At 35.5% G+C, this 27,583-nt stretch overlaps 1 protein-coding gene across 1 annotated transcript; it reads left to right on the top strand.

Moving 5' to 3' along the window:
- The first annotated feature begins 1,846 nt into the window (after positions 1-1,846).
- LOC107194432 (uncharacterized protein C1orf194 homolog) lies at positions 1,847-3,860 on the top strand. Its single transcript, XM_015584057.1, has 3 exons — positions 1,847-2,050; positions 2,917-3,057; positions 3,669-3,860. Exons 1-3 carry the CDS (start codon positions 1,847-1,849, stop codon positions 3,858-3,860), a joined length of 537 nt encoding a protein of 178 aa, XP_015439543.1.
- Positions 3,861-27,583: the final 23,723 nt, after the last annotated feature.

The raw sequence follows: 27,583 nt of genomic DNA, 5'->3' as shown, positions 1-27,583 counted from the left end.
AGACTTATCGGTTAATTTACAGAAATTGGAATCGGATGAAAATATGTTTTTCACGTTAAGTGTTCGATCAGGTTCTAACTGAAATAAAGACGTCCTTAACCGATCTCCCAAGCAGTGAAATAAGGCGAATTTTACAGACATAATTATTACTGACTATGTAATGTAGCGCTATTATCTCATACAGTAAGAGTTATTTTTTGAAGAAGAAAAACAGTAAACCATTCATCTACAGTTTATTTGTAATTTTTATATCTCACTGCAGATTTAGGTGCAGTACTTTACACCAGGTGTGTTTATATACTGCATACTGTGGTCAGGTGACTGCGTAGTCTAATCTATTTTCAACCGTATTTACTCACTTACAAAATAAAGCTACAGAATTAATGTTGTCAAGAAAAAGAAATCCGAATACAAAATTTTGAGTTTCTTCTGAAAAGTTTATTATTGTTATTACTTTTCTTATTATTGTTCATATTGTAACAAGGCTTAATATATAATACTACAAATATATAATAAATTTATACTTTCTGTCGTGTATATTATACCACACCTTTTTACAAAATAAAGTTAAATAATTTTTCTATTTACAAGATGTAGGTATTTATGCTAATATTTTGTTCAACACCAATCCGCAGTAATATACGCGCAGTACTTGATATTCCGTTAGTAACTGGCACACATTAATGCATGCATGTCCGCAATAATTCCTGCAATGAGATGTGATTTTAATTTCTTTGATTTCTGTTATATCCGTCTATTAGGTACCCCCGTTCTCATATTTTTATGGAATTAATATCATCCAACTTTCTTTAAAAACAAAAAGGAGAGACTTCCATTCATTTGAACGCTTTATCGAGCACTGTAAGGTTAACCTATTCTAATAGTCCGCAGTAATACCCACTTACCGTAACATTTTATCGGAATAAACGTAAGGAAGGATTTAATGACTGCATGGAGTAGGATACTAACAGCTGACTGGTTGAATGTAAATGAAGACAGAGCACGGCGGCCGTGTATGAATGGCGGCATTCGGGGAATGTCCTCGGTTAAATTTCACAATAAGCCCTTTCACGGCTCCTGAACACGGAGGCCGCTTGTAAGAGACTTTGGGGAGCCTTACGGGACGCCCTTGGGTACCGGCCTGAGCGACTGTGAAGGCGAGAATGAACGGAAAAGAGGGAATGAAACGGGCTCGATAAGTGGACACCCCGCGGCGGGATGACGGGATGCAGACCGTTCTCGCATGAATTAAAGCCGTTCGTTTCTGAATGAATACGGATCAGACGCGTAACTCTTCTTCGAATAGGATGCCTTCAAGTGCAGTCGACACGTCGTGGCCGTGTCTTAATCTTCGGGGAAAGGAAGCGAGACCGGATGTTAATCCTTGAATCCGTGTGTAGGATCGAACGTTGTAAATTGAGATGAAACGGGATATCATGACCCGACAAAATTTCTCGATTCACACTCCCGTTAGAGGTAGGAAGAATAATAATTTATTGTATTCGAGTGTAGCTTATTGATAATTTGTTCAATAGTGATAATTCAAATTATTGCCCTTCTACTTCTTGAATTAAATTAGGTCTGGCTCTAAAATAAAAATTTTGCAATAATATTTGCAGTCTCTTGGTGAATATTATGCATTGAAATTCTACATTATATATCGACTAATCGCATTAATATTGCTGTATTGAATCGATTACGTCCGAAATCTTTAGCTTAGTTCAAGGAATCAAATGATTCAAATAATTATACCATATGTTGTGCAGATATTTGTTACTTGTGTTTCACGTAATTTTATACCATTTCAGGGGAATTTATGGTGGTCATCAACAATCGTAGTGCGACAATGGAGAAAGTGACTTACGTTCGAAATCCTTACCCTCTTCCTGACGTGGTTCGCGAAGGAGTATGGACTCGACGACCAGTTCTTGGTGATAAAGTCTCACCGCAGGACAGAGGTTGGAGCGCGAATTTAAAATCTCATGAACGCCTGTTTGCTCATCACACGTTGAACAGTATTCGAAAAGATACCAGACTTATGAGACTGCAGGTGATATATCGTACACTAACCAACATTTCCAGTCGCTATTCGAATACCTTGTTTTAAAAATTATTCGTCTCATTTCTATTATATTTGTCTTATTCGTAAATAATACTGCATAATCTCGCCGTTTACTTAATAAGTTAAAGTAATTAAAAAATTCTTTTTTTTTTTCAATTGAAATTTTATATTTTCTTACGGTAGTAACGTGTTCCGCGTCACGTGGGCCACCAATAATTGACGATTCACTTCGGAAAGAAATTTTTAATTATGAAAACTCGATCCTTCAGGTCTATTTTGAATGCAATTATTTAAAATGTAACACTGTTTTAATTATATTTTGTAATTTTACTTTTTTTAGATAATTTATTGCAATTTGTTAAAGAATAAAAAATTCCTGGTAACGCAGAATGTTTACGTAAATTAATTTATAATTAACAGGGTAGTTTATGAATCATGATTATTTATACCATTCTTTTTATCAGTATCGTTGATTGCAAAGTTTCGTTAATGTGTAATGTAATGTGCGAATGGCCAACTGAAATATAAGTTTCGAAATATCTTTCTTTTGCCTCGTAGACTTTTTGAGAATGAGATGATCCACGATCTATTTTTGAAAAACTTAATACTGTACTATAGCATCTAAATAAAAATTAGGTAATTTACCCACGAAAGATGAAAGTTGTGATTTAATTATGTGTTATATAGGAAATTAATAGGGTACGTGGAACGTGAAAAATATTCTTCTATAATTGTCATTACGGACCGAGTGTTTTTAACAGTATTCATTTAGTTTTGCAGTTCTCCATGGTCAAATTGTTCATTTTGCACAAATTACGTAAAAACTATGTTCAATTCAGTGTCATGGTTTTTAGGTACCAAACGATGCTCTCGACTTAGCGCTTTCAACCGTCTACGTCCACAGTGAAGACACTTTGGTACCTAAAGTTTACGTCCCAATGCAAGCTGAATCATTAGGGAAGAAAACATGGCGTGTTTTGAGAAACAAAATCGAGGTAAACGTTTATAAAGATATTATAATCATAAGAAACTAGCAATCATAAATAGTAAATCATTCTGAAAAACAGGGTTAAGCGTAATAAAATGTACTTCTTAATTAAAAAATGGTCACATTGCATCGAAATTTCTTTTAGGTTTCTGCATAAATTCAATCCATCAGTTTTTCCAACAGATAAAAAGAAAAAGTCTTTTAGACCCCGAGAAATAGACCACATACATAATATTTTAACCCTTAACTACAAACAACTCGTCTCGAAGATGAATGCATCGACAACGACTGCATCGTAACACTTTTAATAACCAACTAAACGTTATTTTTCGTTAAAAAATTTGAATAATTCATTAATACATTTTCTCCACTAGGTTTGATTATGATAGTCAAACAAAAATTCAGACCTCCCCTGAGAGTCCTGAGACGAATCGTTTGTAGATAAAGATTAAAACCATAAAATTCAATTCAAATTCAATTGACAGGCATATTGTAGCACAAAATATAAACCCTGTTTTACAACATTAGATTTCAATCGAATGCGTTTTGGAGAGGGTCAGAATTCTTTCAGCAACCCGATAATAATGTATTTTTCGTAAATTAATTTAGATACATAAGGCATCAAGAATTTCTGCAGAAGACGAACAAGATGATCCAGTGTCGTCGCTGTTAGCCCACTGTTATCGTGGCCCATTACCAGAGCGGAGAGTTCATCCGAGCAACGTGAAATTAAATATCACCGGGCCGCACTCGGTTCAATCGAATCCCGGATACAGCCGCAAAATTGACGGAACTTTTTACAGTATTTAAACACAAATCTCTACGGTGTTTGAAATGAAAACTCGACCGGCAAAGCTAAACCAACAATCGTATTTGAGGAAATTGAATCGCCGATTATCATTGCTACCGGCGTTCATCGCTTTTATCTGTTTATAAATACTCAATATGGAATATATCTATTAATAAATCTATGGTTTTACGTGTACTTAACGTGTCGCTTTAGCAGTCATCTTTTAGCATTTTAGCAGTTAGCTTTTATGTTTGTAATAAATAAGTGTACGTAAATAGGTGACTGCGTAACTTGAAATTAAGATTCATATAATTATATTTGTATTACTTATATATTAGAGGGTTTGCTAAAATATACATATGTACTGTCTTGAATTTGTGTAAATCAAAATCTTTCATTTACTGATACAAATTTTTATTTTTGGAGTTCATTGTTTTTATATAGTTGTAAACAAACATTCGAGGGAATAATAATGAGTAATACAGAATTACTTACATACTATTAAATACGATGAAGCGGTATTATATTAATGGCGATCATGTATGTATACAATGTTCTATACTCTATGAATTACGACAATCATCTATTTATGAGTCTGACCAAAAAGGTACATTCAAATTTCATTTCGGTCGACATGGAGTGTTCTTTTCTATTTCGACAAATGTTTCGTTATTTTTCGTTTCATTCATAGCCTCTTTTCTTTTTCTTCTAATGCAAGCTTTTTAGGCGTGCTTGTGAATATAATTAAACGTTTCTTTCTTTTGGTTTGTTGATATTTAGGCGTAGGTACATTAACTATTTGTTTTAATGGAATTGTTTTAATGGAACTGATTTATTTTGATCATGAATTGTTTCGTTGAATTCGACGTCCGTACTTACCCCATACACAATGTCCGAAAATACCCTAAATGATCTTGAAATTTTACTATTAAATAATAGTAAGTAGATATAGACATAAACTCATTAAAAACTATTACGTTATCATCCTTATGGTATACACTGATATTAAATAAATTTATATATTAGTTGCCACTATTTAACTATACGTGACACCATAATAACTGTAGCACAAAAATTATAAGAAAGAAGTTGAAAATATTTTATGATACTTACCTCTGTAAACATGCGTGACTTTCTGTTGAGACTGCTTGTTCGACATTAAGAATAATAACATCGATCGCCAAGGAATGTATTCATACAAGGAGAGGAGGGAAACAAACATCACTGTGTCTGGAATTACCTGATGTCCGTATTTCCCACATTGTCCCTTACTTTCTTTGTTGGAAAAATGGATAACAGCGATTAGTAGGGAAAATTGGTCATCAAGTCGTATTTACTAATTTCATTTCAGTGAAACATATTTTACAAATAGTTCTAAATAGAGAAGATTAAAACCAGACGTTGCACCCAGTAAAAATTTATATATTATTATACCGAATACTCTTACTAATAACTTCAACTCCATAACATAATCATCAAATCCCACAAAATTCCACCAAACGTTTCAAAAATCCTCTCCCGCAACCTCAAGGCATAGACATAGAAATACATATAGACTGCGCATCAGGCTGGGCCGACGTCTTAACTTTAAAAAGAGACGGGTTACTTTCGGAGGATTTCTATCTCTTTCTAACGTAGCTGAGTCAACTATTAAAAACGCAAAACTTCAAAGTCTCACTCCCACTACTTAGATTTAAAAAGAGATGCAAACTCCTCCGAAAGCTATCTGCCTCTTTCTACTCTTGGGACGCCCGTTTCAGAAAGAGTCTATATTTCTGTGTCTGCCTTAAAGAACCAATAACCTTTGCACGCCATTAAAAACTCCTTAAGTTTATCATCTCGTGCAAACAACTGACCAATCCCATTTGCGTGTACTACGGTTCGATTGTCTCACATCAGTGTCGCGGTCGTGTCGACAAATTCGTTCGATAGACATCGCGATATCATGATGCATCCCCAACGGAATCTCTGCGACGATCTCGTCCAGCTTCGCCCTTTCGGGGCCACGTGGAATCGTTGGTTCGGGAGCGTGAGTCAGTGCAAGAGGACGTTCTCACTGGCGGGCAGCCGAAGGGACAGAATGTCCCATTACCCGGGGTAATCCTTGTTTGTAATAAACCAGTACCCCGCTGCCAGAAGGGGGGGGGGATGGAAGCCACCCTCGCCGCATAACGTCGCGGAGGTGGAGCGATCTCCGCACGCATATGCTCCTCATGGAATATCATTTATGTTTCACCCCGTGCAGACGTCTATCTTGGGCCCCCCCGTTTGACCTGCCCGGACCCCTCACCCGGGTGTGCACCCTCTTTCGGCAGACATATACACGTACACCTCGATCCTTATACATACGCCTAATCCGGCCATGATTGCCGCGGCCGCCTCGTCACGAAAACTCCTCTTCTCGGCTCGTGCCCCAGCACTCACCCTTTTTCGCTGTCCCTTATCTTTTTAGGGGTCTTCGAAGGTGAACCGTAGGGTGGAGACACAACCCCCCTTAGGTTATTGTTTCGGTCTCCTCGCGCGGGAAACCGTGCGCGAGCCTTTGCTTGACGATTTGGTACCCAGTCGCTCTGTATATTTATAGTTATAAATTGTACTTACTGCTACCCATAGACATAGAAATACAGGGTGTCAGAAAATAACTTTGACTCCCGGAAATGAGGGATTCCTGGGATAATTTGAAATAACTTTTTCCTTGGCGAAAATGTTATCCGAGGTTTTGGTAACGAGATATTAACGAAGAACCACGACCAATCAGAACGCGAGTTTACCGGCCTAGTTTCCGCGGTAGAGTTAACGAAATCGTAATCTAGTATATCTAATGATATAGACGGCGTAAGAAAAGTGTTGTAGGTTCCTGAAGTGGGTCACTCGTGAGACGATTTGGATCAAGCTTTTCCTTAGCAAAAATGTTATTCGAGGCTTTGTTAACGAGATATTAACGGAAAACCCCCACCAATCGGCCGGCAGACTCGCGGGATTAGTCGGAGTTTTTCGTTAATATTGTTAATTACCTATCAAAGTATCCAAAGTGTATGTGAAATTGTGGTTAGTTGACCTTTAACTCTGAGACAATTGTATAATTACGAATATGTGCAATATAAAAAATACATAGAAAATATTGAAAAATTTAGCAGCGTAAGGGTGTTAGTTATAAAATTAAAAAATGTGTGTGTTTTTTACAGTGTAAACGTATCATTCGAAATTTATAAATAGCAGGTATTTCGATATCATTACAGATAAGAAAGTCAAAATTAAGGAGAAAATAAATATGGATGTACTTAGTACAATAATATTTCTGTTAAATAAATCTTTTTTAATTATACTGATCAATACTTTAATATTTAGTAGCGGTATATAAAAAGGTAGCTTTTCAGTAAAAATTATTCACTTGACACTAATATGTTAGAAGCGTTGTATTATAAACCTGAAGTTAACAAAAAAGGGAGAGGATTGGAAAATAATATATCTCAAGGTATTTATGCTATTTTCAATTATATTACGCGGATATTTATCATCGAGGGGGAGCATCATTTGCGTCGTTAAGTAAGCGTCAATCCTGACAAGGAATCGCATAATTCTTTCGTGAATTACACCACGTCGAATGACTATCGACGTGGATACTTTTTCTTTCTCGGTTGGGGTGCACAGAAAGTGCTGGGAATAAGGGTAGAGCGATCTCAGACCGTCGTGGGTAACGAGCGAGGTAACCAGCCAATTACTTGGCTGAACGGTTTTATTTGTATTTAATTCTTATTTAATTTACTTTTTACGGTCTCCTTCGTCGGGGATCCGTTAACGAAATAGAAGATGTCTACGTCATTGGAAATTCACGAGTCGTAACTCGATGCATCGGGTATAATTAATTTCAGAAAATGAATTGAAAGAAAAAATAAAATACATCTATTTCATTTTCTTTTCTACAACATTCTACCATCGTTTCTATGAAACTTGGGAATTAGTAGAATGTTGCAAACATTTCACGGAAATTCATCCACTATTTCGTAAATGAATTAAATATTCACTTGTATTTTAACAACTAACATTGATTATTTCATAAAAAGCAAAATTAGAAAAAAATTCATTTCATCTAATAAGATAATTTTATTCTTTCATTTAACAAATAGAACTGTGAGTTTTCCATAAACAACGCACAGTCTACAGTGGGTGATCTAATTATTATGAAGGACACAGTACGAAAAGTGTTTGTGTAAATATAAAATCATAATATCAAGGTTTTTATACTGGATAATTTTTAAATAACAATTATCCACTAACAATATTAATAAATAATTAAACTTAACTTATGTAATTATAAAAAATACAGTTAAAATTCATGAAATCGTAGATTTCTGCAGGAGGCTCTAATAACTTGATCATCATATAATACAATAGGTATGAATATCTGGACCCCAGAGCCAGAGTGTATTAAGTCACCCTTTTCAAACTTTAGAGGAGAGCAAATCAAAAGCGCAGAAACCTTGTAACTTTGGAACCTTTCGGTAAGAATTGAGTAAGAAACAATCACTACTTTCGAACTATTGAATGGATTTAAGACAAGTCTCTATACGTAGAAATAGTGAACTTTGCATTAATTCTTCTATCTGATAGACTTTACACTGATTTAAAAACATGAACTTAATATAATTTTCAGACTTAGTGAAATATTTGATACAGGAAACACGTAAAATGTTATTCTTTTTAAAACCGGACTTAATACACTCTGGCTCTGGGGTCCAGATATATGTGTTTAATTTACTTCTCTTTAATCTAACATTAAAATCAACTTTTAATTGGTATTGTAAAAACTTTTGAGATATCAATTAATAAATTTTAAATTCTTCAAGTTCGTCGAACCAAAGTTATGTATTGCAATAACTGTGCACGTGTGTGTACAATTTTGAAGAATGAAACGTAATGGAAGGAATGATCGATTTGCTATCTTTTCGATTCCTGCCGCGCATACGTTTACTCGGAAGGAAATTCCGCGTAAAAGTCGCGGCAAAGTCTCATTGATCCCTCCGGGATGAAGTTGTTATTCCAGTGAACTTGTTACGTTATATTTATCAGCGCGGTGCACACTGCCACCACCCGTCGAGCTTTATCGTTCCTTTCGGTCCCATTTTTGCTCCCTCGACTTTATTCACCTACGTACTGTCAAGACAAAGCCGCAAACGACGTTATAAAGGACAGCCAGAAATAGGCTGTATTAAACGAACAACGCTAGTGATTTCACTTGACGTTTACCATTCGCGAAATGAAGTAGCTACGTGGTAACCATCTCGATAAATCCTCTCGAACAGAAATTTTTGTACGGGTTAATAATTTCAATTTTGAAGATTATGTTCGCCAGATGTTGTTATACGTTTAGGTATTTTAGCTCTGTGTCGTTCTCAGTACATTATAAAAAGTAATAAAATAATTTATTTTTCAGACTCCCGACCATGAAAACGTATGCAAAAATAAAATGACAGTATAAAATGATGATTTTTTATTCAAGATTTTGTTATCAAGAAAATGGAATTTGAATCATCAACAAATTCACGAAGAGTCAGCTCATATGTATTTATACCATCGATTACTCCCCACAATTTGAAATAACTATATGGAGTTAGATAAATAGTTTTGTTTTCTATTCTCGTAAATTTGGAATATAATTAGTAATTATTAATAGTATAAACTATTTTATGATTATTAATAGTAAAAAGTTATTCATTACAAATAGTATAAACAGTGTGGTACATTATACTTTTAATAAAAAATAATTTCAATGTAGTAAGGTCTGAAAGTTGCTACCTACATAGTCCCAATTTAATCAAATGAAATTAAGAAGATCCATCTCATCTCAAATACATAATTTTACTGCGTTTTAGTACATTTATATAAACAAAAAATAAGATTATTCAAATAAGAAAAAAATTGGTCTCTAATGGATCACAGTTAAACCAGAAATTTTTGGACCATACAACATAAAATTTGTATATGTATATTATATACTATACACATATACAAATAACCAGTTGTTCATTAATGATCATTGGAATATGATCATGAACACCACTAAATGATTCATCATTTTTCTCAGAAACTTTTGACAGTCTATTCATTCTATTCAGGGTTCTATCAAGTTTCAAATAAACTAAATACTACATTAATCGTTCATATAAACATTTTATAATACCTCATTTCATAAATGCATAAAATGAAACGGTCTAATAATAATAAATAATAATAAACAACTTCCTTTCACAGAAGACGATAAAAAAATAATGTCAGAAAGTTTGAGCATAGCATTGTTCGATGTAACAATTTCTTATTCGTAAAATTAAATTAACTTCGCTGTTTGCCAACACAAATAAGAAATAATGGTTCCAAGGTAAAACTTGGAAGATACGTGCTTAATCAAATAGTAGAAGGTTTGTGGTTCGAAATTTACCCTCTATTCGAGTCGATCTGGTTTCTCAGCCCCCATAATACAGAGAGAAAGTCACCCGCTTTCTAGGAGGTCAGATCTATATGAATGGTAGCTTTACGAAGCTTATTTTTTAATTTCTGTTCAATATGTTTCCACGCCACTGGAGTGTTTGTCCAACGTTTTAAAGTTATTTCAAAACAGCTCGCGACCGTCGTCCCCGTTCCAATCGAGAGGGGTTTTTGCTCCGATTGTCTTTTCTATTAGGACAGGGGGAGCGAAATCACGATCGTGTGATCGTGAGTTCTGTGAGAACTCCGCGACTCTTTTGGCAGTCGTTATTATTTAAATAAATACATCGCGCGTGTACCGATGAATCGTTTATATTACTTTGTCTTATTTATAAAATACGACAGGCTGTCTCGGTACGATTTTGAAGTTGTATAAGCAAACTTTTACATTACAGGTTTGCTGAAATGAGATATTTGCTAAAATTAAATTTTGTTACTTCTTTTGCAGTAGGAAGTATATTTAATATTAGTCGTTGCTAAGAAATAAATGCTCATTAGAAGAGAAAGGTTACATTTTTGTTTTTCCAAACTACTATTTTTCCATATTATACGAGCATCGCCACAATTTTTCAATATAAATAATTAAATTCAATTTTGCAATAACATACATCAACCTTCTGAACTACTAAAAAAAAATGTATTTAATCCTTAAGGTGGATAGACACTGTCGCAGCCAAACATGTGTCCCTACACATTACTCAGTCCACGTACACGGCAAGGTACCAGTCTTCACCAAACAAATACGGAAGCATAAATAAATAAACGAGTAACCCAGAACTACCGGTGCGTGCTGTATCATTCCGTTCTATTCCCGTGAAAGCACAAAAAAACAGTTAGCTCGTATTGTGCTTCCTGCACGCTCGAAAACCATAAGACCCTACGTTTTTTTGTCTTCTTTCTCCACGAACGAAAGGAAACCGGATTAAAAAGTGAAACGGAGAGGCGGGAGGGGCGGGGGGGCAAAAAAAAAAAAAAAAAAGAAGAGTTTCTAAACGACGGTGGAAGGTCAAGCCCGAGATTACGAAAAGGCTCGTGCGACGTTTGCTCGTTAATTAGGGAGTTCTAATTATAGTAAATGCGTGAGCAGAGGCAAGGTACGCGGAGATCGTGCCACGGCAGAAGCTCCGGGGATCAAAATGCAACCCTCCGCGAACGAGCCAAGATTACCTTCGAGGGTCCTCCACCGACGCCCTCCTCGCTAAGGCCCGGCCCAACCTGCGACGAGTCCTCCCCCGTTAGCTGTTCCGTTCCCTCGACCCCTCCTCCAGGCACTCTCTCAGATATCACCTAAAATAACATCAGCCTGGATCCGCTCGCCAGGATAGATTTTACTGCTCGGTGTATAACAAATGGATTAGTATTTCGGTAGACGCGTCTAATCCCTCCACTATTACAAGGCCCACCGAAGATTATTCCGATTATTGGTCCTTGATTCCAGTCAATCATCGAGGCTATTTACGTAGCGAGCTTTCCAGGCGGGAAAAATTAGTCGTTCCGATAACTTATGGCGAACCGACGCGTAACGTGTCGTCTGAGCTTGAGATGTTTGGCTTAGCTTTTAATGAGGAGTCATTCCACGCGAATTCGGACACTTTTTGGAGCACCATTTCGGATTTTGTACAAATATGGATATGGTGTAGACTTTAGCGATATATAAACGTATCTCGAAGGAGTTTTGAAAATTTTAGAAATTGTTGATTTTACAGCTGTTTAAAATTTAGGGTCAACATTTTTTTAATAAATTTATTCAACTAACAGATTGATCAAAATGAGCTTCGCGAGTACTTACAGTGGAGACATTAGAGTACCAGTTAAAAAAAAGATATTTTTTAACCATTTATTTTGCAGATTGTTTTAAATAAATGCCTGTTCTTATCCCAGGAAACTATTTAAAAATGTGAAAAAAATGAGGATATATCCCTATTTGCCCTCTTTATGGACATATCTTCGATAATATGGACACTTTAAAATTGACGGTATGAAAATTAATTGAAGTGAACGCTGCGTCCAACGGACTGCGTGGACCGGTCGAGCCGTGCGGTACAGCTACTTCAAAGATATAGCGTTAGCTATAACGAGGCCGACCCTTAAACCATTAGTATTCGGTCATCGAGGGCGCATTGTGTCCCACCGCATCCAGGATTGTATGCCACTTTCAATTATGGGATTCCAAGAAATAAAACGAAAAAGACTGGAATATTTGAAAGAAATTAACGGTTTCGTAAGCTTTCATCCAGAATAAAAGGGCCAAAAGTATTTTAAATCTGAAATTAGTACGTTGTAAGACCTTGTTTAATTATATTAAAACGGAAAAATCGATCCCAAATTGACGTCGTACGTCCCTGAACGACGGTCGAGCACAGTTTTTACAACTCAAGGGTATCGAATGACAGGATTAGGCTACCAAAACACGCAAACTTTAGGGTCGGTCAGGTTTATGGCTAACGCTATATCTTTCAAGCAGCTATACTAGCAGCAGCCCGGAGGCTATACCTGTCATTCTTATACATATAGAGGTATACGACCGCTACAAGGTCTAATCCCGTTAATAGTTATTGGAAACTCACTCTTTGTCAATGGCACTCATGGTTAGAGTCATTGTTGCCATTGTTCAGTGGAAACCACGAGAATCGCAGCGCTTGACCACCGCTAGCGCGGGAAGTCGGCTGGCAAACTCGCGCTTTGATTGGTCAGGGTTTTTCGTTAATATCTCGGTAACGAAGCCTCAGATTACATTGTTGTTAAGGAAAAACTTTTTCCAATTCACCCCCCCCCCACCAGTGCCCCATTTCCGGGTCGGACAACATTTTTGTTACACCCTGTATATATGTATATCTTCAGAAAAATTTGTGTAATCTATCCTCGATCAACTAACAAACAAATAGTATCAGTTCATTAATAATAATACGAAGGAAATAAGAAACTGATGTAATCTGTAAATTATCCATGAAAGAAAGAAATTTAAAAAAGAAGAGCGGAAGATATTTGTGATTTAACCTAATATTAGTAATAGTAATACCAAGGTTTTATGGTACCTCGGAAATTTCCTCTAATTGCTGGAAAAACAGGTCTCTGTGCAGATTAGAGTCTGTGTACAAACAGTAGAATATATCGTTTCACGGGGGACGGTTATTTGCAGGAAATTTCCGGAATCTCCTTTATCTGGGCCGTCCACTTACGGCTTGTGAAGTGCGCAAATATATGTTTTGCATCTGTACGAGTGGAAAATGTGACAGTACGACGGCAGAGGGTGCATGCTCACCCCATTGTGCCAAGATTCTGCAACGTCGTCACGTGGGAATTCGGACACGCGTTTCTGCTCTCTGACGACTCCCGACCCTTCTCGTACTACGTAATATCGCTGTTAGCTTTTTTCCTCTTATCGATGCTCATAAGATGCCGTTGTTCGAAATAAAAAAAGACGTGGAAAAGGTTCAAAAAATAAAAATTCAACAATTGGTGTTCTTTCGTTACAGAACAATAACTGAATATAATTCTCAACTAGTTTATGCGTAATTATTTTATTTTTAATCCTTGGCCACGTGTCATTTGACTATGAATTCATTCATGCCTTTTTAAAGTAAATTTAAAAATAATATAATTGTGTTATTTGATGGAATTATTGATCAGATTATTAATCAATTACAATAGATATGAAATAAGTTTTTTATGTCGAAGCTATAGGTCACCCTGAAATAAAATATAATTTGATAACGTTTAATTTGCTTTAGATATTTTAACCCTTTAACTACTACTGCCGTCAATAGACGACGACGAAGAAACATGCTCATATAATGATATAAACAATAAAAGTGACAGTAGTGAACTAGACAGTGACTCGAATAGTTATGCGGTTGTTGTTGCGAACTGAAATGTTAATAATGATACGGAAACTATTTATTATGTACTGTTATTATTACCTACTTATTATTTTCATTAGTATTACTTATTAACCTATTTTTTTGTGTTTTTTGTCGACAAGTTTCATGTCGCAAATTTCTTGTTAATTAACCAACTGTAATAATTGTAGGCTTAACATTGGATATTCATTGGCAAATTGTCATAACTTTTTCGTCGTAGGCCCTATTGTGGGAATTTGTAGGCAAAAACACTAACTATATCCTAACTAACTCCCAACTGTTGGATACCGTTGGCCAACCATAAATGCTACTAGGGTATTTTGCCGTTCGTGTCGTTGCTCTCCCATTTCATCCCCCTTGACGCGTTCGCTCTGTCGCTCGTCCCCCGCGACTGACGTATACGCGTTGGCGCAGACATGCGGAAAATATAGCCACCGTAGGGCACGTAACGTGTATAATAGTCCTATAAGTTACAAACTGGGCTACGAATTATATACGCAACAATTACCAAGCGAGGAAGTGACTGACGTTTGTATCAGGCCTGGGCCGTTTGTACGCAGGGTTCACGGCGATTCCTTATCTGACGATTTCGTGCTCCGTGAAACAAATCAGGCGGACGTTAATACGACGTCCTATGTCAAGCGGAAAATGCGAAGGGATGAGGACAGAGAGATATAACTGCCGATTAAACGTATTGAATTTGAACGGGACATGGTAACTTGTCATCTGACGAACAGTGAAATTACGGGTTTAAGCTGGATTTTCGTTACAGTTGGAACTATTGTTGTAATTAATTATTACTAAACTGAGGATTTTAAGCATTTAATTATTACTGGATTGAGGATTATGTATAGGCTATAGAGCTCTAGGAAATACAGTAAAAAGAAAAATTTCCTATTTTCTTTTTATATTCCCCCTTATCTGAACTCAATAAAATACTTAACGGTAAACAGAAATTTTTACTATTGTTCTTCGTTGCCCGAGTTCTTAACTGTTATAACTGCATTTTTTCAAAAAAATTTAGTTAATTACTACAATCTACGTGCGCCTCATTAGCCCAAACCGTTCGTACACTCACGTCTGATTGTCACACGCCCAAACGCGCAGCAGCTTCGTCGCGCTGCGTATATGGCACGGTTAATTATTTAATTTACGGTACACCCCATTGTTTCTCCATCCTGAAACTTACCATATTGGTAAAGGATAAATCAAGGAATAATGTGATATTTATTTCAAAACGTTATCGAGGTGTAAAAGTTTCGAAAATTTCATGTCATTATATATGTGTTTGTAACAAATGTAATACCTTATCGTTATTGAACTTAATATGTATCAAATGAAAGTGCGGTTTAAGAACTTTCAAATGAGCTCAAGATGAAGTCTGTAGACTAAACAGAACTGAAGTATTGATGTTTGAATGCTTTGAAAATTTTGTGCAATCTTTAATCGTTTATATTTTCTGAAATATTAATTTTAAAAATCTAAACAAAAATCACGCGTGTTTCTACGCCATACAGAACACGTAAAAAAAACTTCAACAAAACCGGAGAGGTGATAAAAAATTTGCTGTCCCAGTAGACGTGGAATGACCGTCGTACAAATTGATCGTACTGCATCGTGCCCTTTGCACAGCCACGAACTACAAACGCGCGCACCCAAACGCACCGTGAACATGTTAAACACTTTTTATTCGCATTCTATTGACGGAACGTGCTGCCGCCAGAGTAAACCACGTTTGTTCGCCAAGGTACGATACCCCGTGGACATTACACGAACCACGCAACGCGAACCACGCGACAACGATCAGCGATAAGATTAGGAAGCTTCGATCGCCTGATTAAGCCTGATGACCGCGGTCCGCCCGCGTATTCCGTTGGAATTTTCAATTGCAGCCCGCTGTAAGTTAAAGCGAGATGTAAATAATTATAACGGTAATAATTCGATTTCATCATGCGATCATGAAAGTCATTAGAACAAAATGGTAGAGATAAAGTAAAAGTTTTAGGTGTGAATAGAAGTAATGGCTGTCACATTCGTGTACAGTGGTTTCATTGTATTATAGTTTTATTTTATCGACGGGGAATTCCACTTTTGTTAGATAAACGGTTGTAGAAAATGAATTGTTTCAAGCAACAAATGTTGCGACATTTGTCCAATATTGATAGAAAAGTTTTAAATTTTTGGGGACTTATGTTTCTTATTTAAAGTTATTAATAGAGACGTAGATTGTCCAGTTTGATAAGAATCAGCTAATCTATGCGGAACTTGTAGATGTAGTAGGAATAAATCTGTATTTTATTGTATGTGTTACAGTTAGAACCAGAATTCCATTAAAGCTCGATCTTCCTAGTGAATACTAAATAGTAAAAAGTCTCTTTTGTCAATATTAATTTCGACTAGGTAATACTATATGCTGTTGGTTAAAACTAGCTATCACTGGAACAAAATGTGTCGGTTAATATATTTACAGTTTTAACGAGTCAGAACTAGTGTTGACTGAAATCAGTCAGTTAACATTGTTACTTCAGGATCAGTAATATGTATGTCTTCGTTCGTTTGTTTTTGACTTCCATATCAGTTTAAAAGATTGCGCTCCAAAACGTTGTCTTTGCAAAAAGAAGGATAAGAGCTTTGTAACTCAAAATTTCATGACAGTATGCAATGTTCTAGCAAATAAAATACGTAATAAATTTCTTTATTGTTCTTAAATTATACTTGTTAGTAGTTGTCCCTAATTACAACTAGTTTTACCTAAAAACAGGTTTTAAAAGTGCGTTTTAAAAATTGTCAATACCAATTTAAACTAGTGGGAACGAGTGTTAACTAAAAAATTCTTCGGTAATACCGATATTATCAGATATATTCGGTTATTTCTAGACTAATATAACCTACGCTCTTATATATATTAAATGAAAACAACCAATTTTCTTAAAAAAGATGCCTAAATTATCAAACAAAGTGTTAAGTTTTCAGTTTTCATTTTTGTTTTTTATTATGCTTTTACTAACGTGTTGTAGGGGACGTATTCATTATCTAGTAAATGCATACATGGACTAGTAAGTATATACATTTACTAAACTTCATGCTTTAACTGGAACACGTATATTACATTGCATACATATGTATAGGTATACACAATCATAATACACAATAGGCGCAGTAACTTTGCAATGCAGTTATAAACTAGGGATTAATAATAACCTCATAAATAAACTAATAAAATAAATTCATTTTTCAACATTTTGTATAAAAAAAAGCCATTACGTTTCCATGCACCTAATACTCAAAAGGAATCTAAATTAAAACGTCCAATTAATTAATATTGCGTCGCTATCAAACCCCAATCAATTTCCCATAGAAATCGTGACAACCCATTCGATCGAACACTTTCTGCCAGCCTGTGAAGGGGTAGTATCACTACGGGGACGCAGTCAAAGATATAAAGAAAATTTTCCTCGGTGAAATATTTGGAGGCTGACAAGATCGGTCGCGTTTAATCGTTTCTCGTATTTGCGTAAACCGAAAAGAAGCGATAGCAGGCCCGGGAGAACTGCCTCGTTCCTGTCTGAACAACACGTGATAAGGTTTTATGGCCCGCCAGTCATCGCCGAGAAGACCCGCGCGCGCGCGCTCTAACCCAGAATCAGTGAATTGATATCATATACACTTATCCCCGGCCAACTTACGTCGAAACCGAACGGCCGAAAGAAATTTACTTTGCAAATAAAAAAAAAAAGAAGAATAAAGCAGGGGGGGGTGAAACGGGCGCAACGGTTTGGCAACGATGACGAATGAGTCTCCAGCTAATTCCACGGCCGATAATGAACGACCGTGGATTGGTTTATTGCCACTGAAATTAACGAAAACTTGATGGATCGTTGACGTCTGTCGGCCGTTTCAGGAGACGCTCCCGTCGACAATGTTTATGCTCGTTCCATGAATTATTGCTGATACCGACACCCCCTTGCGCTTTCGTTGGAAAGTTTCGTGAATCTCGAAACTCGAGTTTGTAAATTATTATTATTGTTATTGTTAAACGTTGTCGCAACGTGTTGATGATCAGATAAGAAAAATTACGAATTATAGGTAAAGAAAGCGACGGGAGAGGCAAGGACGCAGAAGGTGAGGTACCTACAGGTATTGCATCGGGGTTGTTACTATAACTGTCGCAGAATGGATGAAATTTATTGGGGAAGATTGAGGTATATGAATAGACTGTGCATGTTTATGTAAATATAGAATTTTATGGTGCAATTTTTCGAAACTGGACGTAAAAAATAATTTATTTATTCTGTTAACTAGGGATCGGTTTCTCGAAACCTCTTGAAACCTAAGGAAGTTTCGAGTTTCGAGAATTCGAATCTTTGTACTGTTTTCGTGATTCGAAATTCTGGAAACGTAGGTAAGAGAAAACATAAAATCAATGAATATTGGGTGCGAGATGTTTCGTGAATGGTCGATGATCGGTTTTTGTGTTTAAGGATGTAAAATATAAACAGATCGGTGATCCATGTAAAAGTGCAGGTTTGAAGCATGTGGTTCGTAAGAGCTTGACGCAGCTTTTTCAAATTTTATTTTTGAATTACATATTATAATATTATTTTATAGTAATAAAAAGTAGGAACTGCGAAAATATCGAGTGTTAGTGCTAAAAATAAGATAAGTGAATATATTGTTCTGTTTTCGTTTGTGTACTGTTTAACTTTGGTTAATAAAGATTTAAGCAAAAATTTTGTCGAAACTCCAGTACTTAAACCAAAATATTCCTCTTAGAAAACAAAATCAGCACTTCAAGTTTCGAGAGTGTCGAGTTTCATTAGTTTCGAGGGTTTTGAAATCTTACAAAATTTCACCCCTACTGTGAACCCTTAATTGGTCAGTTGAAAATCGTATACGTATTCCAGAAATCGTACTTATGTACACAAATCTTATTGCTTACTACACAGCCAGCTGTTTTGCATTTTTATTTAAGGGAACCTCGAAATAAACAAGTATATCTTTCAGTAACCACTGAATAAGAATAAAATATTCTAAACTCAGACCCCACCTTACCAGTTAAGGGTTAATAAAATTAATTAACTTTCGATACATGTGCATATTGTTCTATGGTTTATTTCACATTCAAATGTGTAAAGGACCTTAAGTTTTTATTGACAAAACCTCATATCTGAATACATTGCGGATAAGTAGCTTTATTGCTACCTGTACCTAGGGGACAGGTAACATACACATACGATACTTTAAAAACTGTAAACACTTTATAATAATTAAACTTCTAGAACAATTTCATCCAATCAACTCTAACTGTCCCAGAAATAGTCAATTCATAACAAAAATTTCTTAAAGCTGAACTAAACAACTCGAACAGACTTGAGATATTAATCCAAAATGGCTGATAGATAAGACGCTCGAAGTCCCAACTAATAATCGTGACCACCAAAAATCAATCACCTAATTACACCAAGGACCACAGTCAATCCAACATTCGTAATTCCCTGTTTCTTTCACCGATTTTCCGTCATCAGATTTCTCGGTCACCTATTTCCCTCGAATGATTCGTTATATTTTCGGCCAATTATATGAACACCGAATTTCTCGGAGCAGCTTGATTTTGATTAATGACTAGTGAGGGTAGTACACGGGCGGGGGAGGGAGGACGGTGGAAGAATTTAGAAACCGATGGCTCGGTTCGCATGCCACGCAGGGAGGAATCCAACCATAAAGACGCGCCTTTACGGTGGGTTCGCGGCCACGCATCGACGGGGGTGGGCAGGGGTTGTCGTTCATCATTTCATTGCGGAAGCCAGAATATTCATAGAGTACAATCCCCCCCCCCCAACCTCGTCCGACGTACCCCCTTGGAAAGAAGAAAGACAGTCGAATAAAGAAGAAACGGGAGAGAGGCAGAAGGGGTGGCTGGCGTGATATATGACGGGCCAGCACGTGGCTCGTTTCACACCTTCTTACAATCTTTGTCCTCACTGTCTTCGTGGAAAGAACTTATCTTTATACCCGGTCCTTGAACGTACTTTCAGTACACACATCGCTGCATAATACATATGTGTGTGTGCGTTCCCCAGCATTCTTCCGCCAGAGAAAATTATCGTTCGTAACCGGCCTTCATAGCTCGCTTTTATTTTTTTTTTCCTCTCTTATTATCACATAACGAGAGTTACATGACACCTGATATCGTCGAGCTTTGATTTCTTGTTAGATCGAGATTCAGTGCTTTATACTTCCTAGGTTTAATATTGATTTGTTCTTCTGAAGTACTTACATTGGATGCGGTTCAACACGGTTCTGTATAATGTTTCGAACGTCTTAAATGGATCCAAACGTCAAATTCATTTTCTGTGTTAGTTTCTTTTTATTTAGTCTCTGTGTTATTATATTGTAGGGGAGATCAGGGACAAACGTAACAATTTCTCTTGAATCTGTAACTTCTAGATTATATAGCATTTTTTAAAAATTCGTACTCGATAAGAAACTTCGATTATTGGACGACGAAGTGAAACCTAAAAACTTGGGATATATTACACCAGTTTTTTCGAATAAGATTTGCTTTAGAATGGATCATTTGTTACTTTTATCCCTACTCCTAGGGACGACTGTAACACTATCTAATTTGAAGAAAAACCAATTAATAGAAAAAGTGCTTTTAAATGATACTTTTACTTAATCCATAGATAGGCATAAACATAAATATAAACATGATGTAACACAAAAAGATTCACAGGATTTTACGGAATAGGAACAAGAAGGTACATCATTTGAAGAGATGGTACAAACTTACTTTTTAGTACTATATTATTTCAATAGGATGGTTGTATTAGGAAAATCGTTTACTGCCGCGTGTTGGCGATAACTAAGGTGAAGGGCAGATGGAATTAGTGTATAAAGATGGAAGGATTGTTGGTCGATTGGTATTTGTTTTATAACAGTCGTTACATTCGTCCCGTGTTACGTTTGTCTCGAGTCTCCCCTGCTATGGTATCATTAGTATGTGTTTGTAGTTACTTTAAGCTCTGCATACAGCTTACAGAATGATCAATCGATATTTAAATTGGAAGTGAGAGTACTGAGAATTATAAGAAGTCATTAGTTATAAATAATAATAAATTGGAGGAAATATTATTTTAAGATGTTTTAATCATTGTTTAGTAAAAAATATTTGCCATTGCGACAAATACTTTAAACGATTTCTTCAAACATTCTTTAGATCATCGTTATTAATGATGCTGGGTTGTCCTATTTTACATAATCACCATTCTTATTATTGAGATATTCTGTACATTTTTTAAAATATCTTTGTGTCCTCCATTTACTTTTAAGATCGCCAACTAACGGTGTTAGGAAAGACAATTTTTGAGAATACGATACTCCAACTTTTTAATCCCTTTTTCCTTTTCCCTCCTCTTCCTCTTCCTTTAACCCTGTACAGTAGCCCGAGACACAAGTGTGTACCCTTTCACGGATAAAATATTCCTATTATTACTGATCGCTATGGTAACAGTGGTGGATTGTTCATTTGATTCACGCGGTAATTAATGTGATTACCGTCGATAGTTAGCCATCATCTATTGACAGTATAATGTATAGAAAAGTCATTATGCTCAAATCTTTGATGTTTTTAAAGATACGTCAAATGTCTTCAGGACAAAGTTGAATGGTTCAATGGGGCTCACGTGATACCAAAAAAATTTATGTTTTTGTGTCATTTTTGTAGAGATATCAAGGTCACCTTCATTTTTTAAAAAAGAATCACTCTTTTCTCAACACCTACAATGATAGTCCCTTTCATTAGGAATTCAGTGACTATAATTATTCAAGATCATTCAAGGTCACGTAAAAAAATGTGGTTCCATTTTAAAAAATGAAGGTAACTGATATTTCTAAAAAAATGACATAAAAACAAAAATTCTTTCGGCATCGCGTGAGCCCCAGTGAACTATTCAATATTTAATAACAACCAAGATATGTGACGTGTAAATGTTAGGTGACTCACTCTGTATATCTGATAACTGACATGTCTGAATTATAAAAGAGAAAAACGTAATGATTAAGTACATAAAAATTCTACACTATGAATTCCATATAATTCTAATATAATTTATAATATTTAGGATCAAATGAAACAACAATGCATTTACTTTATCACTTGAATTTATTCTATAAATTAACTTATTTTAGTATCTCTAAATATGTAACACCTATATACGTGAGTAGCAACGGAAATATTCGAATATATTCCATAAATGTAGAATTAATCACGCGAGAAAACGCGGCAACTTTTCGGGGAACTTAATATCAGCCGTAATCAAGGGGTCTGAGCTTAATTGGCACCAAGGGTTAACCCAGTGCAAGTACAGACGTACTTTTTAGCGGTTTTTATAGCAATATTAAGATCGGTATAAATAGGGTCCGGATAATTATTTTAGGTACAGGCTAGTTAATCCACGCCACGGTGGGAAAATAATTTGCGGCATCACCTAAGCCATTATAAGTTATACGGAGCTTCAGGCTAAATGAATTCTCCGTGCCCGCAGGCAGACGTACAATGCTTTTCCAGTCATTATTATCCACATAAGAGATTAGTCGGGGGACCATTACAAAATTGTGCCTGCAACGTTCCTTCAAATCCCGTGGTGATATATTATTGAACCACGATACACTTGCAGATGTAAAAACGCGATGAACGAGTACAGAATTTAAAAGAAACAATTCAGGGCCAACTATTAGGTCGAAGCATAAATAATTATAATTATGTTCCGAAGCTTCTAAATATGATCGGAGAAAGATCTTTTTTATTTTATACTACACTCTATTAATAAGACGTAAATATTAATACCATTATAGTAAATTTTTCTTGGTAACTGAAAGAAATATTTGATTTCTCTGAAAACGGAGCTTGAGAAATTACGTGAGTGACACTGGAGTCATTATGTACTCCACCGAGAAAAGTAACTAGGTTAAAAAGTTATAGGTTAAAGTTAAAACTAGTTAGAAAGGTTATAAGATTATAGAACATTGAAAGATTATGACAAACCAGCACTTCTCTTTTAGCAGAAATCATTTATTAAGTACCAATCGTCTCTGTTAGGGTGCATACAGAGACAGAAGGAACCGCCCAAAAACCTACCACGATAGTCGACCAGCTGTCCGCGAATTATGTCCCATGAATGTGGATACTGTCATAAGACTGCTTGCCAAATGCGACTTTTCGATCGATAGTCGTTTACTTTCTATATGTTCTAAAGGAATCGTAAGTGGCTAACAAAATACTAATTCACTCGAATTATTTGAGCGATTTAGGAGAATCTGTTTGATTCAAGGGATTTCTTCTGAGTTCTATAAAAAGTTTGCTTAGTAAATGTTTAACAAAAATCATTCTTTATAAATATGATTCTATCTTACTTCAGTTTCTATAAATCACTTTATAAAAATCTGTCTTTGCATAAACTTCTGCAATCCATTACCTTTCTTTGTACTCGACTATTCCACTTTTATAGCCCGTTTTATAGCCCTTATTATAAGGGAAAGAACTTTTTTTGTAAACGCTAGACACATTTATTAATAAATTAAAATAAATGTTTGTGATTGGATACTTATAAGCAGTGATACATATGTTTCTGTGAATGTATACAGGTTAAACTATATGTATGTTGTATCGTAATTGATGCAAATGCATTTGAATAAACAGATCAAAATGGTTCAGATATTTATCGAGCAAGATTTGAAAAATGCTAGACATATGGGACAACAGTTCCCTAGCAACGCTGCTGAGCTAGACACAATACACCTGCTCCTCTCTGTCACGTTGCCCATGAATAATCTTAAATCTTATGAGATATTTTAAAGAGTATTTAAGGGATTGCAACGATTTCTTCATGTGCGTCAAAAGGTCTTATCGACACGAATCGTATGGTATTATTTTTAAACATAATTATTCGAGGGATGAGAGATTACCTTAATTTCAATATGTCATATGTCAATAATGTCATAAAGTCATTGTGACAATATTAATATAGATGTTAGGATATAAGTCATTGTGACAATATTAAGACAGATGATATAGAATCATTACTGAATATGATAAGAAAACAATAACTAATTAACTCTTCTCCGAGTTAATTTTTATTATACACAATTGTTCAAAATATTCGACTGAATATTCGCCGAACAAAGTTTCCATACATTTGTTCATTTATATCTATATTCGTTGTTCTCATTTTTTGCACCGAAAAAGAAGAGTACGCGACGCAATCAACAGTTGTTTGCCATGAGTGACAAAGAAATTATTGTTACTGCATCACATCTTTTAATGTGGTACCCTGGTACAATATCTCTTACCCAAATTTACAATCATGTAATAAAAATTTAACTTCCCGTGAATTCTTTTCCATACATCCGTTACTGTATCTCTGATTTCATGATCGACAACTTGAAATACTTCAAAGGATTGCAAAACAGTTTTCCTCGTTAAACTTCAACAACGGACAACAGAATGTTCGCCATCCACTCTGGATAGCTTCCATGGCGCGAAAGAGGCGAACAATCATATTTTCGACGTGCATTTCGCTGCTCCGGAAGAACAATGACAAAAATGCAAAATTGGAACATTTTGGATAACACGCGCACTGGTCTTAGAAATACCTTTGTGACCAATATAACTTAACAATGATTAAAATACGCTAACAATTGGTTTGCTCCCAACATTCTGGAACATTTGTTCCATTATTTAATCACAAATCAAATTACTTTTCTTTCATGCCCTGAAAAATTACTTTTCTGCAATTGTATTATTGTTTTTCTGAAACAGCGATATGTCTATCTGCCGACCTCAATCAGACCAATATTTAATATTCAGCACAAACGTCGTATATTCGGACAAGATCACGAATACTGTGCCCACACTTCTGCCTTCCAGCGCGAAAATCCAATCTTCAACCACCGAATCTGTGTAACAGACGTGACATGTCAACGGACAATACGAATCCACCTGAAATATTCGAGAAACACTTAACCCTGGAACGCCACCCGTACAGACGTGAAAAAAAAACATTAGAACATTCAGCTTTTCTTTACCCTTCCTTTATTTTTTTTTCAACAGCAAAATCATACGTTATTATTTCCTAAGGTGTTTAAAGAAGTATCAAAGAAGAATATGTACGAAAATATTAAATAGTATATGAAATATTAAGATTTTATTTTGGGTCGCCACGATGTCACTGACGCCAAAAAAAAAAATGGAAGGGTGTCGTTCCAGGGCTAACATCGTTCTCTACAACTTCACTGTACAATTTCCCTATCGTCGACAATACAATCAACCGACAGTCGGGTGTACAAATGTTTCCATCGATTGTTTCCAGGTTCGCGCGCCACTTTCACTCGCGTCCGGCGTGTCGGAAAGAAGTGGGCGACCTTACGGGAACGGGGGGTATGTTTCTCGAACCCTCGTGTCGGTCACAGTGGGTTTCGACGAGTCACCAGAAACCGTGCGACTTTTGCGATAAACAATGGAAAGAACAACAACAACAAGAGGAAGAACGAGAGAGTTTCAACGACAGGCGTGTGAAGTGGTCCCCCACCCGCGCACACCAACACACACGGCACGCTTTGATGCGTGCCGCTACGCTCGCACACACGCGCGTCGATTTTATTCTCCGACACACAGCGAACGGAACATCGTACTCCAGAAGATTGTATACAGGGTGTGAGTAAATTATGGGCGCTTGGAACCTCGATTAAATCGAATCAATTGGCATACAAAAATCGAGTGAGTTTGCTTTTATTTTAGTAGGGTAAATGCATCAATGAACACTTACGAGATTTTGTGAATCTTAAAGTCGAATTTTAAATGATGATAATATTAATAGATATTTGACACATGAAAATTGGACTTTTTAATATTTATACGTTTTTATAATGTATAGATATCGATTTAAAAAATTGGAAAAATGTAATTAATTAAATTGAAAAGAAAAAATACAGATTTCACCAGTGTATGAACAATATTAAGTAACTTAAGCGAAAATTGTTTGAATATGAAACAAGGAATTTAAATAAATCAATATTTAATCTTTTGCTTATTTTAATAACTTTATTTACTCGTTTTTATATTGAATGTTCGGTCATTGGTTCGTGTTTATTTACTGGTCCATCCATGTTTAATGTGTGTTTTCATGTGGCTTGATTTTATTTAATCGATTACTTTAACCTTTTGCACTAGATTATTTCGTCGTAGAGACTACACATTGTATGAGAAATTGGCAAATTATGAGCACAACGGGTTAATGAATTTTTACTTTTTTCCAGTTTTTGGAAGTTGATTCGTGAATATTTGTATTTGCAGAGATGTCTAAGGTCTATGAGGGAGCATCTTAAGATTTACTGGATTATTATAGGAATCTGGGTAAGTTTGTACATAATTTGTACAATGACTAATGTTCATAAAGTATTCGAACGATGGACTAATTAACTATATAGGTTCACTAACTATGATAAGAATTGTATACACGTTACTTGTTGGATTAATGAAAATTGTGCACGTATCTGTTGAGAAAGGTACATTAACACACAAGTGTAGAATAAAGTAAGATGCGTAGGCAAATTATAAACAATTTATTATATCAATGTAGATATGGAATCCTATCGTTCGAATATTTTCGTTACTTATAGTACACGGAATACGTTTGCAAGGAAATATTAGTAACAAAAATGTGAGAGGGATAAAACATTTTTGAATATATGAAAATTAACGGTTAATTATGTATATTAAGACAGAATATTAATTATTGTGAGGAATGAAAGTAATGGAGATTTTATAATTGATTACACAAATTTAAATTTTGAATAATAATTAATTTTGTTCCAATTTCAGGAAAATCATATCGAGACTTTAGTTACGATCGACTACTTTTTCGTCATTTTTGTTCGACTAAATTACGGGTACAATTTTTTGCCAATTAGAAATCCTAATACAATACATCACTTGTGTTGTACGTACTTACGTAAATGAAATTTAACGACATAGATACGTAAAACATAACAAATTATCATAGAAAATGTTAAAATATAATAGCACTACGCATGTTTATGTAAATATAGACTTCCATGGTTTACTTTACAGAAACTAGAATCAAATAAATATCCAGATGAAGTAAAAATCGTTTTAAATCTCTATTAGACTTTTTACTGTACTGAATTTTAGTACAAAAGTTATGTATGCTATACATGCATAATATCCGCAGTCTCATAAATTTATTGAATTTTCCACGTTTGCAGGTCTGTAATGTTTATACAGTGGATGCAAAAATTATCCGTCCAGTATGTAACTATGTAGTTTCAACTAAAACATCATATAATTACATTTATTAACATGTTTCTAAAACAAACATGTT

Source organism: Dufourea novaeangliae, unplaced genomic scaffold, assembly GCF_001272555.1.
Source record: "Dufourea novaeangliae isolate 0120121106 unplaced genomic scaffold, ASM127255v1 scaffold12, whole genome shotgun sequence".
Taxonomy (NCBI): Eukaryota; Metazoa; Arthropoda; class Insecta; order Hymenoptera; family Halictidae; genus Dufourea; species Dufourea novaeangliae.
This window is presented reverse-complemented; position numbering and strand designations above follow the sequence as displayed.

What these genes read in the sequence shown, in the direction of transcription:
- LOC107194432 (XM_015584057.1), top strand. Translation starts at nt 1,847, where the DNA reads ATGGAGAAAGTGACTTACGTTCGAAATCCTTACCCTCTTCCTGACGTG. An exon ending in CCAGACTTATGAGACTGCAG is followed by an intron (nt 2,051 to 2,916) that starts GTGATATATCGT and finishes CATGGTTTTTAG; the next exon opens with GTACCAAACGATGCTCTCGA. An exon ending in TTTTGAGAAACAAAATCGAG is followed by an intron (nt 3,058 to 3,668) that starts GTAAACGTTTAT and finishes TAGATACATAAG; the next exon opens with GCATCAAGAATTTCTGCAGA.